The 13696-nt window shown below is 38.1% G+C and overlaps 1 protein-coding gene across 2 annotated transcripts in view; it reads left to right on the top strand.

Annotated features, from left to right (window-relative positions):
* Positions 1-13696, top strand: part of LOC145988537 (scoloptoxin SSD14-like) — a 118869-nt gene that overhangs the window by 82928 nt on the left and 22245 nt on the right. For both annotated transcript variants that reach the window (XM_083123446.1, XM_083123445.1), the window contains exon 8: positions 776-1016. In XM_083123446.1, the coding sequence (XP_082979572.1) occupies positions 776-1016 (241 nt within the window). The remainder of the gene's footprint in view (positions 1-775; positions 1017-13696) is intronic.

Below are 13696 nucleotides of genomic sequence, written 5' to 3'. Positions count from 1 at the left end.
GCAAGAAGTTCATTATCGATTTGTTGTGTGCCGTGCTACAAACTGGGCACACATTGGAATTTACTAAATTGTAAACAAAACTTGATAACATTACCTTCAAAAATATGTATTTACTTTTTCCTGAGTTTCAATTTTTAATAAAATATTTAGCTTCAAAACCCTGGAGTTCTTTTATAGATACCCTGTATTTGCATGTTCTACATGAAAAAAATTACATTCTATAATGCGGTTAATATTATCTTCGCTCTGAGATTAGGGGAGAGCTTATTATTACGCGTCAAGGGAACAGGTGCTGGCAATTTACTCCTGTTAAGCCTCATCACACGAGACAAAATTCCTGCTGAATTTGCTGCTTGGACTTAAACAAGCGGTATGGTACTTTCTCACCTGCCAGTTTCCTCTCACACTTGTTCGTAGACTTTCGTTCCCACAAAGCATTGCGCAGAGCAGACAAGCTGAGAAGATGGACGAGCGACTTGAGGATGAACTTAGCAGGGAAATGGATACTGATACTACTTTTCTTACAATTGCCAAACTTGAAGGTTTGAGAAGAAAGATAAAAATATAGGATAGATATTTGCTCGAAAGAAGTGATAATCAAGGTGCACCAACATGCTTTCTAATGAAGTCACCCATGAGTTTGCAAGATTCATTAATTAGAATATTGTTCATGAGCTAAACATTCAACACACTGATAATAATAAAGAATACAGCCTCGTCTGATTCAGCCAGCATTGTATGAAAGTGGACTAACAGTTTTCTTTTTCTCACTCAGCTTCGGCTCGGGGGTGATGTCTGCAAGCACCGGGATCATCCTGAACGACAGCATGGACGACTTCAGCTCCCCCAACATCGTCAACACCTACGGCGTCCCTCCGTCCCCCAGCAACTTCATAGACCCCGGGAAGAGGCCCCTGTCCTCCATGTCGCCCACGATCGTCACCGACAACAACGGCGACGTCAGACTGGTGGTGGGGGCCGCCGGAGGAACCAGGATAACTACCGCAGTGGCTCAGGTTGGTACTATTTGGATTGTTCTTCTTGGTGTTTTGTTTCCAAGTCCCTAGGCAGTGTGGTGTTTGAAGAAATTCCATTGGGATGAAGGGGATATTTATTATACATTATATCAATTGTGCTCCTTCAAAATATAAAAAATTAACAACCAGAGGGGATGCAGCAACACGGAGGTGAGTCTGGCAGTGGTGGATCCAGAAGTTCCACTTTGGAGCATGGGTGTTCAGAAGAGGGGAGTTGATGAATGGATGGACTGGTTGAGTTGATTTTATTCCGCGTTTCTTGCCACTTTTGGCGCATTTTGAAGATGAGAATGAAAGGTGATATGATGGGGTAGATGAAGGGACTATCACAAACACATATGGACAGCAAACAACCAGGCCCGTAGACAGATTTTTGTTCCGGCGGGGGCCTCATCCCTTATCAGCGCGGGTGTCGCCAGAAATATTTGTAGAAGGGGTCAGGCTATAAATAAAACTTGATTAGTATAAATAATAATAACAATAATAATTGTATTACATTTGTATCCAAATGTATCGTTATTATTACATAAATGGAGAGGCTTTGCTACTCGATCCACCGTATCAGTGAATATCTAAAACAATTGTTGCCCATTATTTTTCTTAAATTTTGTACAGTTAGTGTCCTGAAAATTCATAGTTATTGTATTTTGTTATTGACTTTTACACAATCGTTCACAAAAAGGCTTTAACGGTTAATGGTAAATTTTACTCATAAAGTTTATACTCTGTGACCTTTCACAAAGAAAATGGAAGCTGTGGATCCATTTATTATTTTGATTAAATGGCAGAATGTAAAAATATAACCTCGTTCCTCAATTATACACTAAACGTTTCTCGATGTAATGCAGTTTTTGCTGTGGTTATAACTTTATTTCTGTTATTAACAATAAAAATAACATTTACATTAGAAATTTGTAGGATTTGGGGGGGCTTCAGCCCCCTTAGCCCTCACCCTGGCTACGTGCCTGCACACAACCAAGGGTCAAGACGCCCGAGCCTGGCTAGTCTGCAAAATGCAGTCTAGGATATACTTCGTGGAAGCGAGGTTGACATTTGGGTGACACCCTTTACAATCCCTAGAAAAGGGGGGGCAATGTGCAACTGTCCCCGGTGTGGAGCAGTTTGTTGCAATATTTTAAATAAAAATAACTTTTCAAATGTTACTTAACACATTAGTATATTAACCAATTTTTAGTCACTATAGTAACGAACAACAAACAAAATAACATCAACATTGAATAGAGTAGCACAACAGAATTTTCTTCATTCTTTTCAGATTATGCTCAAAACTAAATAACAAAGTATAATTGCAAAAGAATGTCTTTGAATTAAAGAACTGTTGCAAATGAGAGCCACAGCCTCACTGAAAAATGAATGTCGACCTAAAAGTATATATTTTACGGATGTAATTTGATTTAACCATAGTAATTTATATCAGTTACTAAAATAGCGTTGCAGGAACATGAAAACTTCAAATTGAAGGGGTAAAGCTATTATGGGTCTCGTTTTCCCCCCTTGGGAAAATTCCTTGCTTGCCCCCCTCTGAAGAAAATGTGGGGGCGTCCATGGTTGGGAGGGCGGAATTTTAGTCTGGTACAGTGGGATCCTTGAGTATTACCGTGCAAATTGTCCATGACTATTTTCATTAATTTTTATCTTACATCCGATGTGTTTTTAAGCGATGGATTTTTATGTATGATGGTGCAGAAGTTGTCAACAGCTTGTTTTGAGTTTTCTTTTATTTTTTGAAGCTCCTATTGGGTCAAATAAAGTACACGAACATGGTGATGGACAATTTGCACGGTAATACTCATGGATCCCACTGTACCTCACCTCACCGAGAATCAATTCTAGCCCATAAGTGCAGTGTTTCATATAAACAAATTATAGTACTGTGAACAGGAAACGATAACTTCCATGTTCTACAGATTACACTGTTCTACAAATTTTCACCTTTTTTCTGCTACAAAAAGGAAAGTAGCTGTTTCTTACTGAAATTGACCTCCTGAACACGAATATGAACTTCATTTTCTAAGATTGGCTCTTAATTTGAAGTTATGGCATAATTCATGGCTCTTATTTTCAAGATAAGCATAATTCTTGATACATAACAACCGGTAGTATATAATATGGGCAACTTTAACTTGATAAATACCTCAACAAACAAAATCTTCGACAACAACATTTTTGTAATGTATGGGAGTGCCTTTTCTTTACTGAAAAGATCCCTTGAACAGTAAATATCACTAACAGCAAAGCACTAAGTAATACTATGAATGTTCAATTCCCACCCAGTCATCTCGTAAGACGTCAGAAGATTTCCCAGAAGACCATGACAAACTTGTCGAAATGCATTTCGCGCAGTTCACTTACTATCACAACTAAATGGACAACAGTAATTGAAGGTAGAACACTGCCGTTGTGCAGCAAAACTACTTTAACAGAGAACTTGGAGGATTCCATCTCCAGTCTTACTCTTATGATATATTCTTCAATGCAAAGAGGCTTTCGTCATGGCACACAGTCAGGTCCCCTTTTGTTTCGAAATATAAAATAAATTCTTTGTCTGAAGAGTGGTACATTCGCGTCATCCTCCAAGTGATTCCATTCTTTGCAGCAGTTAGGCCAACAATTCGGCTTTATTTTTGGGAAGTTCTAACTCTCTATTAATTCGGCCTGCATTATCGAGGACTTCACTAGCAGCCAAGGATGGTGAAATACTTCCCTGAATACATGATATGTCGCAATGGAGTTCTATTGTTGGGCCTTCACAGTGTTGCCATATATACTTGAGTTGAGGTGGGTTGCTTTAATATGCCACATCCCCCTTCTGTTACGCCAAAACGAGAGCCAATCGAACTTTTTTTAATGTCATTTCCGGCTTCAACACCTTCAAATTAGAAAGGAATGGGTGTTTTCATTTCTGTAACAGAATGTCTGTAGAGTAGTATTATCGTTGTGCAAAAATAGGGATCCAGGACTTGGAATACGTGGTTGGTTATTATTGTGTCGTTATCATAATTCCTTCCATTGCCACGCCAAACTGAACGATTAAATCTGAGGAGTAAATGAATAAACAAGGAAAACAAAAAAACTATTATCAAGGAGTATCGAGATCGAATCCCAAGCAATATTGCACAGTGGTTCGGATCCAAATTAATTAAACTTTTAAATTTAAAAAAAATATATATCACCACATTTGGTGATAGTAGACAGAATATTTGAATCTCCAATCCTTGGTTCGAATCCCGGCGTGCATGTTCTTTGTTAGTATCCCTTCATCAAGTTCATCATATCATTACTCATCCTCATCTTCGGTATTGCCAAAGGTGGCAGAAATGCGAAGTAAAATAAACCAAATCAAAAACAATAAACGAGTTGAGTCTTCAAAAATATTAGGCATGATAATGTATCCAAGAACCTGGCTGTTGGGAGGGGCGATCTGCAATATGAAGAAAATGTAAAGATGAATTTGAATATGGCCGAAAACCTTGTAATATTCGAATCCAGGACCTCCGGTTTCTGAGTACACTCTTCAAACTCGTAGATCATGGAGGCCTGAAAACTAAAGGTAACAAATTTTCATTGCGACATTTGAATTTGTACAATTTTTACTCCATTGCCAAGTGTTCCTATTATTTTATAATAAATTCTTGTTTGGATCAAGTAATAACAATGTGAATATCTGGAGCTGCCGCTTCAGCGACCACACGGGAAATTTTGCTTCATTTCCTCCTTCCAATACCACCCAGTTCGTGTCCCAGTGTTGCCATATGGTGGGAAATTCCCCTAGGCGCGGGAAAACAAAGGTTTTTAGGTAAAAAGGGAAATTAATGGGAATTTTATATTTCTTTGATAGTATAATTTATACCATCTTCCATTATTACAAATCAACACATGATGGTACCGAGGCGGTGTTGTAAAAATCAAGACTAGAATGAGACTTTGTGCACGGGCCTGCGGTCTCATTCGACACTTTCTTGTGATACTGAAAAATTTACTAAATCAAATTTTCCTTACTATGAGACTTCAAGCGGATATCTGCCTGATTATTGAGAAAAGTAATAATTGTTTTTGTTCATAATAAGTACTAGCGCTCGGATAATTATGCATGTCGTACAGTGGGATCCATAAGTATTACCAAGCAAATTGTCCATCACCACGTTTACTCCCTTTGTTTTATGCGATGAGAGCTTCAAGAACTGTCGCAAAACACCAAACAAGCTGCTTACAACCTCTGAACCAGTACACGTAAAAATACAGTCCTTAAAAATATGTAGAATGGATATAAAAACCAACGAAAATAGTCGTGGACAATTTGCTGAGCAATACTTATGGATCCCACTGTACATGTACTTTTTTTCTGTTGACGTTTTCATTCAGATCAAATCAGTGAAATATTGGCGTTTCATGCCAAATGAAACTTAGAAACGCTCATTTTAAAGTATATAATTACATATTTTTCTCCATGAGCACATACATTTACATATTTCGTGACATTTTGCTATTTAGGTAGGCGCACAAATTTTAATATTTTTTAAACATACTTGCACACATACACGACGGTTCGAACTTATGGCTCAGAACAGGTAACCTTGAAATTATTCACTAATCAGTCTCTTCTCTGGAGACTGCGGAAAGATCACTTGGGGACGCTGTGCATGAAGAGTAACAAGGTGCTAAGTGGGGCCAATAGTTTCAATAGTTCCTTGGAAACTTGAGTTCACAAAAGATTTGTGCAAGTTCAAATATGCACCATTATTTGGTGCGAGAAGGAAAGGTCATTTGCCCTGTTTTCCTATAGCAGGAGAAATTTCATATTTGAAAATTTGAAACATACTTTTTGTTGTTGCGGGAATCGTGTGTTGGCCGAGATATGCCTCTGTGGATTCGTATCACGTGAGATTAAAGAAAAAAAAATGGACGGAACCACCTTTGATTCAGCATTCCTAAACGTCAAAGGCAGGAAAGATGGCAAAATAAGGACTGACTACTAAAAAGAACTATAAGTATCCCCTCCCCCCATTCGCCATTTCGAAAATCCTGGGTACGCCACTGAATGGTTTCAGTACATAGTTTTCTGTATTTTCAATACGTAAAAGATATGTGCATGATTTACTGATTTTTAGTATATAATTATCCAGGTCCTAGTACTAATTGCAGTCAATACATTAGTGGCAATTGTTAAATAGAGCGAGATTCTCTCGGCTGAGTCAAATTGAAGCTCCGTCAGCCAATGACGTCATCGACCGAAGCGCCAAAGTCGCAAAGTGTCTGCATTAATTACGGTGGAATCTTTCCAGACTTGATTCTGTCCTCAGCTTTTTCCTCGCCATTGCTCACCATAGAATACATTCTCTCAGACACCTCTATAAAACAGAAATTATGCCTATTTTAAACATCCAGTCACAGGGTGCGAAATCATTGAAAAACTGGTGGGGGGAGAAAGTTCTCCATCTTCAAACACCCTCCCCCACAAACATATGTGTACGTATATTATACGATATACATACTATTTGTAATGTTAATAAAAGTAAAAATAAATTACTCAATTAAAATATATTATTATTATTTTATTTTTATTATTGTTAATACTATTATTATTAATTACATAAAGGAAATTAATTTTGTTTCTTTTATGCATATCAGATATTGCAAAGAAGCTAATTGCTTTACCAACTGGTTAAAGATGTTGATAAATTACGAAATAGTTCAAGTTGTTTTATTATGTTAATATAAATCAATTAGATTTCATATTTATTATTGTTTTGCATTCTTGTTTTAGGTACTTTCATTGTGCGTATTGATATAGATTTGTTAATGATCTCTTGAGAGAGAATGCATTCAATACTACTCACAACTACACTAATTTGTGTGCGTTTTCGATATTATTCTTAGTAAAGTATATTTGAAATTATAATTAATTGCTTATCTTTTGATTGTTATAGCAAAAACTCTACCCCCCGGAAATTTTTTGGGGGGATTTTTCAGGGCAAGATTGTTGGTGAGGGAAATCCCCCCCGTCCCCCCCCCCCCCCCAAGGATTTCGTACGCTGTCCAGTCACCAAACACTCGTCACGAACTAGCAGACATGAAATTTTTTGCCTAAAGTCGTTAATGGCAAAATTAAAACCAAATTCCTTGTCAACCAATATCATCTACGAGTACCCGCACGGCCAACCCGCAACGTGAAGCTCTTTCACATTCTCTCTACAAGGCTCTCTCCTACAGCGGTCTCTTTACTATAGGCTCCCCCACTTATATAATAACCTGCATGTAAATGTTGATATTTTCTTGTCGGAACAATTTCCGACAATCACTAAGAATGTACATGTAACAATTTTTTTCCCCGTCTGCCATCTTGTATTGTCTTGTTTTGTTGTTGTTATTTTTATTTTTTTCTTGTTGCTACAGTTTAAGTATAAAATGGTATTTCAGTATTGTATCTGAAACTTTAAGTAAATAATTAAGAAGAAAAAAGTATCATTTAGGCAGTGAACAGATGGGGAGTATACGTTACTTCTAACCTGTTAATGATGTTCATATGCAATTCGGAATATTGTATTGGTGTAAATAAGTATATTATTACAAAGGTGACCGGAGTGTTGGTCAGGTATGGACTTAAATGTAGCCTTTATGTAACATACGGACATGCACACAGTGGCGGACCAAGGGTAATTGACACAAATCCCCCATTTACGAGCGTCGGAAGGAGTGTTCGCTCCGTCGACCCCCCCCCCCCCCCGCCTGGAATTTCGTTCATTTCAATCTACAAGAAAGGAGAAAGCTTGTTATTGTTAATAACAGAAATAAAGTTAATTAGTTAGTATTGGAACGTAATAACCAAAATAAAAACTGCGTTCTTACGAAATAATTAAGTGTAAAATGCAGGAACAACGTTATATTTTCATATTCTACCGTTTCGTACAAAGACTATATTGATCACGGTTTTGAAAATTCCAAAAATATTAGCTTTATGTGAGAGGTGAAACAACATTATCTTTATGACTAAAATTTTCCCCTAACTTTTAAAGCAGCTACTTGAACGAGGCATGTAAAAGTTAATAACAAAATAGAGTAACCATGCGTTTCAGTACACTAAATGTGTGTAATGTAAAATAAATAAATGGAACCGTTGTGCTGGATATTCAATCATCTGGTGCATCGATTGGAAAGTTTCGCCAAGGAAATAATAAAAATAATAAATTTTAATGAAATTAGTTTATTTTTATTAGTTTATTTTGTATTATATAAAATTAGTTATTACTTTATTAGTTTTATTATTTATTATATTAAAAACCACGATAATAATTATTATTTATACTATTCAAGTTGTTTTTTTTATCAGTGGTCTTAACAAAATTTTCTGGCGCACCCTTGCCCCCATTGGCCTAAAATTGGCTAAAAAGAAGAATAGAAGTCATATACGTGAAAAGATGATAAAATATATGTTGATTAGCTTTAAAGGGTGGGGTGGGGGGGTCGTATTCCTCATTTATGGCCACTTCTTTTCCATTACAAAAAAGAATACCTTGCTCTTACAGGACTTCGGCGTTACGGGCGCTTATGTCATAGCTGGCGCAGATGCAGCCATTGGTTGCTCTTCAGCCACTCCATTGTTGTTGAATTGAATTGAAAAATCTTTTTATTTACTACAGAGCGAGATTCAGCTTTGGGCTGCTCTACCACCTAACTCGGGTGAATAAAAGTTACAATACATATATTTATAATACTGAAATCAAATATATAACATAACATGAATGAATTTGACATAATTGAAAAATAATAAAATTATAAGAGAATACAATGACAGATACATTAACACACACACACACACGCACACAACACACGTGTACATACGCAATTTCCAAATCGATACTAAAATAGCATGCACACTTGTTGAAAATATTCGTTGTGTCAGATAAGTGTTTGCAAAATACATGGTTTTACTTTACTTGATTCCTGTTGCTTAGCCGTACGAACTAATGCTCAATTATTGTCTTTGCAATAAAAATAATGCGACTTGTTCTTTGAAGTTATTGGATGTTGTTGCAAAAGGAACATAAGCGCCAAGAGCATTCTAAACCTTTGCAGACCAGAGGGAGAAGGAGCCTTCGAAACTGACAGCCGAGTGGCGGGGAATGTCTATTTTTCGCCGACCTCTAGTATTGTATGGATGTATGGAATTTCTAAATGTCAGTTTCTCGTGGAGATAGCTAGGTGTTTGCAATTTTAATAGCTTATATATTGTAGAACACTGATGCAGAAGACGTCGCCTAGACATGTTAAGGATTTTTTATGTATGTTCGATATTTTACGTTGTAAATTCGTGCCGTACACCACATCACAGTAATCAAACATAGGATATATTAGAGTTTCGATGAGATATAATTTCGTTTCTCTAGTGAAAAAGTCTCTCTTCCTGTAGACTGATCTCATTATTGTTAGTGCTTTTGTGCATTGCGCCGAGATATGCGCTGACCAGGAAATATTTGCACGAAAGTAAGGCCTAGATTTTTAACCGTTGATGCATAAATTTTGGTTTTTAATTTTGATGTTAATTGTATCATAATTTACATTTTCAAGATAAAACTTAGAGCCTAAAATTGTGTATACGCATTTATTCTGGTTAATTGCGAGTCCATTTGCAGTGAGCTACTTGCTAAGGGCATGTAAATCATTGTTTAGATTATCTATCTTGTTTAACAAATCCGATGGTGATGACGATATCATCAACTGCGTATCATCCGCGTAACAATGTATATTACAATGGCTGATGGTGTTTGATATATCAGCGACGTATAAGGTGTATAAAAGGGGGGCCAGAATGGAACCTTGCGGGACTCCTCCATTTAATGTTATCGGTGTTGATCCGGTGTCGGCAGGGTTAAAAACTCTTTGTCTTCTATCGCGTAGATATGATTGGAACCAGTTTATTACAGGCTTCGAAAAACTATAGTATTTCATCTTTGCTAGGAGAAGGTTATGATTGACAAGATCGAAAGCTTTAGAAAGGTCTAATAATACTAGTATAGTTAGTTTTTTATCGTTAATCGAACGTAAAATATTGTCCGTGACAGATAAAAATGCCGTGGTTGTACTATGAGAAGTACGGAAACCTGATTGAGAATCAGGTAAGATTTTATATTTTGCAATGTACTCTTTTAATTGTATAGATACTATCTTTTCTGTGACTTTTGAAAATATTGATAGAACGCTGATTGGTCTTAAATTGCTTAGAGAGGTTAACGTCTGCTTTTTGGGGAGCGGAATAACTCGAGCTTCCTTCCATGCATTTGAAAATTGGCCGTTTTTCAGAGAAAAATTTATAGTATGCGTGAGTGCCGGAAGTATGAAGGGAAGGGCCAGTTTAAGCATTTTGTATGTAATGTTGTCCACTCCTGCAGCATTTGATCGGATGCTGTACACTGCCTTTTCAACCTCAGAATCTTGAACCTGGCGAAAGGATAATTCTTTTGCATCGATTCGAAAGCAGTTCTCTAAGAAATTCTTGCACTCCTTTGCAATAATGGCGTTGTCTCGAGGAACACTGTCGTAGACATTTGCAAAATGTTGATTAATTTCAGAAGGACTGCTCAGGTGAGGCGGGAGTTCTCCCGCGTTCCGTTTGCTACCAATGCCTATTGTTTTCAGGCTATTCCACACATTCTTTGAATTTCTCTTATTGTTATTTACAATAAAAGAAAAATAAGCTTTTTTCTCTTGCCTCATAACAGAGGTGGTAAAATTTCTTAATCTTTTATATTCGTCCCAATGTAAAATTAATTTACTTCGCTTGTATTTACGCAGCGCACCATCCCTCAGTTTCATGAGCAGCTTAAGGCGAGGAGGGACAATTTCCCCTAGGTCTTTCTCGCTGGGGCAGCTGCTGATCACTGTTGCCAACTTCGCTCTTTTTAAGCCAGATCTGGCTCTTTCGTGCACTCGTTTGACTGAACTGTGGCACCCGCCCTCTGCCCCACTATGATGCCACCACTTGCTCCGACCCATAAATACCAACTTTTGCCATGAGTGTACATTTTGCACGTGGCGTGATATTCGTATAGCTATAGGCTGCGTCACCCACCTCTTCTTTCCACCCCATGTATTTTTATATATCGCGCTGTGGCTAAGATGAAGATGACAATTTTATTATCCGGGAACCCTTTATTTTCGATTTTATATTAACATCATTGGATTATTGAGGTGGGTGATGCCGCCAAATCTAGGCGGTGAAAACTAAGAATAAATTGCCATCACTTTAAAGCTGACGGTAATAGCAGCACACCCACCCCTCTGAGAACTAAAATTACCCTAGTAGGCACTTTATGCAGCCTTCGTTAATCTAGCTCCTTGAAAGTCCTCTTAGCTGGTGAAATTTAGCTCTATTATGCACATAAGGTTTGGCAACACTGCCAGGATGGCCGTAGGAGGCAAGGAGAAATGCACTAGGCTTATGGGACCATTATTTTATTCGTTCTCTCGGGAATATCAAACATCCGATGACGTAGAAAAGTACATGGACGGAAAAAGGACACGTTGAACTATGTCATAGTAGTAGGAGAAGTCGAAACTCCCATTTGATGAGCCGTAAGTCGAAGTTGATGTCCCATAAGGAATACATGGGATTCGGTAAATACTAATTCATGATATTTTTCAAAAATCGTATAAGGCTTATTAAGCAACTTGGGAAACCGCTTCCACTTGTTACATGGGGAGAAATTAATACTCTTCATTTCTGGCGGAGATCTTTTTACTAGCATTGCTCATTCCGACGATTTTGGAATAAATGCATGCCTGGTGCGTAATTGTCCCTCTTCACCTTAAGATTATCCGTTAGCCACGGCCCTGGCTCTTTCGTCACCCTAACCGTTCGTAATGGGGCGTGAACGTTAAACAGGTCGACGAGATTTTTCTCAAGAAATTCTATTTTAGAATCGATGTTTCCAAGTTTAAACGTTTCGTTCCAATTGATGTTTACAGCATCTAGACAAAAATTTTCATATTCAAATTTCTTAAAATCTCGGTACGTAACGTACTTGGCTTTATCCTTGGGTTTTGCGCAATGCAGTGACACGCTAGTCAAGCAGTGGTCTGAAGTTCCGATTGGACTAGCGATTTCGAAAGAAGATCCAATGTTGGGGTTGTCAACAATTATTAAATCTAACAAGGTTTTGGAAGATTCGGTTATTCTAGTGGGTTTATCAATCAATTGTGTTAAACTGTACGGTTTCATAATATCTTTAAGAAACAGGGTCTCCGCCTTTTGTGTGCTGAGCATGTCGCAATTAAAATCGCCTAGCATAAGGAAAGTGTCTACACTGGCATAGTTATCTGAAATAATATCTTCCGTGATGGCGAGATTTGTATAGGCTACATTCGGTGGACGGTAAAACGCGCAAATACAAAGTATTAAGTCGCTTACACCTGCTTACACTAACTATCATGCTAATATATTCAATATCATTGGCTTCGGATGGTCGGAAGTCTGCGCCGAGCGGATAAATATGGCAATGTCCCCGCCTTCTTTCTTGTTTCTGTCGTTACGGAAAACCGAGTAACCGGTGATGTTGATTTCGTTCGTCCCGTCTGCGCTACAGAGCCACGTTTCCGTTATAACGATATCGTAAGCACGTTGGCGTACCACGAACCTCAGTTCGTGTACCTTCGGGATTAAAGAAGGAACGTTTGCGTGTGCTATGCCGAGGTCGGATCAATTTGGCAACCTCTGCTTCGGAACCAGGGTGTCGTGGGTCTTTGGATTGAAACTGTTTGGTCAGGCGGGTAGGGGTGGCTCCCTCTCATGACGTTTTCACCCATTCTTGACAGAAAAAGGCTCTAATACTGTTTCTCCTTCCCTCCCCTCTCTCTCCGGCCGATCGGAATACGTAGCCATACATAGACTACAAAGGTTCCCACAAGGAGAGATGTTCTGAAATTGTGCTTCACCCGTCCCGATAACTCAGGCAACTTGACACCCCAATCCCGGATTTCAAATTGGGGTCCGGGAGGTTGTGAGAAACGTCCAAACGACCTGACCCAAATTCCCGGGCGACAGGTTTATTATGTCTTCCAAAAACAGACCTCTCCATCTGGACGTAGATTGGGGAAAGATTCCAACAAAGCTTTGATTGTTTTCGACTCGTTGGAGCGTTGGGGGACAGAAATCCTGAACAAGTTGGTTCAAGCAGCATACGCGTAGGCGTGTGCACGGGGGGTGCCAGGGGTGCCTGGACTTCACCTAATGTGTCTTCAAAAAATATATGTAGTTTCTCTCTCCAAAATATTGTGATATTGTTTACTATAATAATCAATAATAACGTAGCAAAGAAAATGTTTTTCTCTTTATAAATCGCACAAAGTATTATCAAGTGACGAGGCACAATACTACATTTTATATGTATTGCGCGTTAGAAAACTGAACCTACAGATTTATTTAATTATGTGTTCAGACTTGACAGTGATTCCCTTCACGTGGACCATTGCCGAGTGCAGTCTAGAAATAAGAAATCAGGCTAGACTTAGGTGGTTAAATAACTCTGATGATACAAATCTAAGCAATTAGAATAGAATAAAGCGAGAAGTTAACCGCACGTTTAGAAGTAAAAAAAGAGAGTACTTGAAAAGCAAAACTAACGAAATTGAAACAAACAGCAAAA

This window comes from Lepisma saccharinum, chromosome 6 (genome assembly GCF_977018435.1).
Source record: "Lepisma saccharinum chromosome 6, izLepSacc3.1, whole genome shotgun sequence".
Lineage (NCBI taxonomy): Eukaryota > Metazoa > Arthropoda > Insecta > Zygentoma > Lepismatidae > Lepisma > Lepisma saccharinum.
This window is presented reverse-complemented; position numbering and strand designations above follow the sequence as displayed.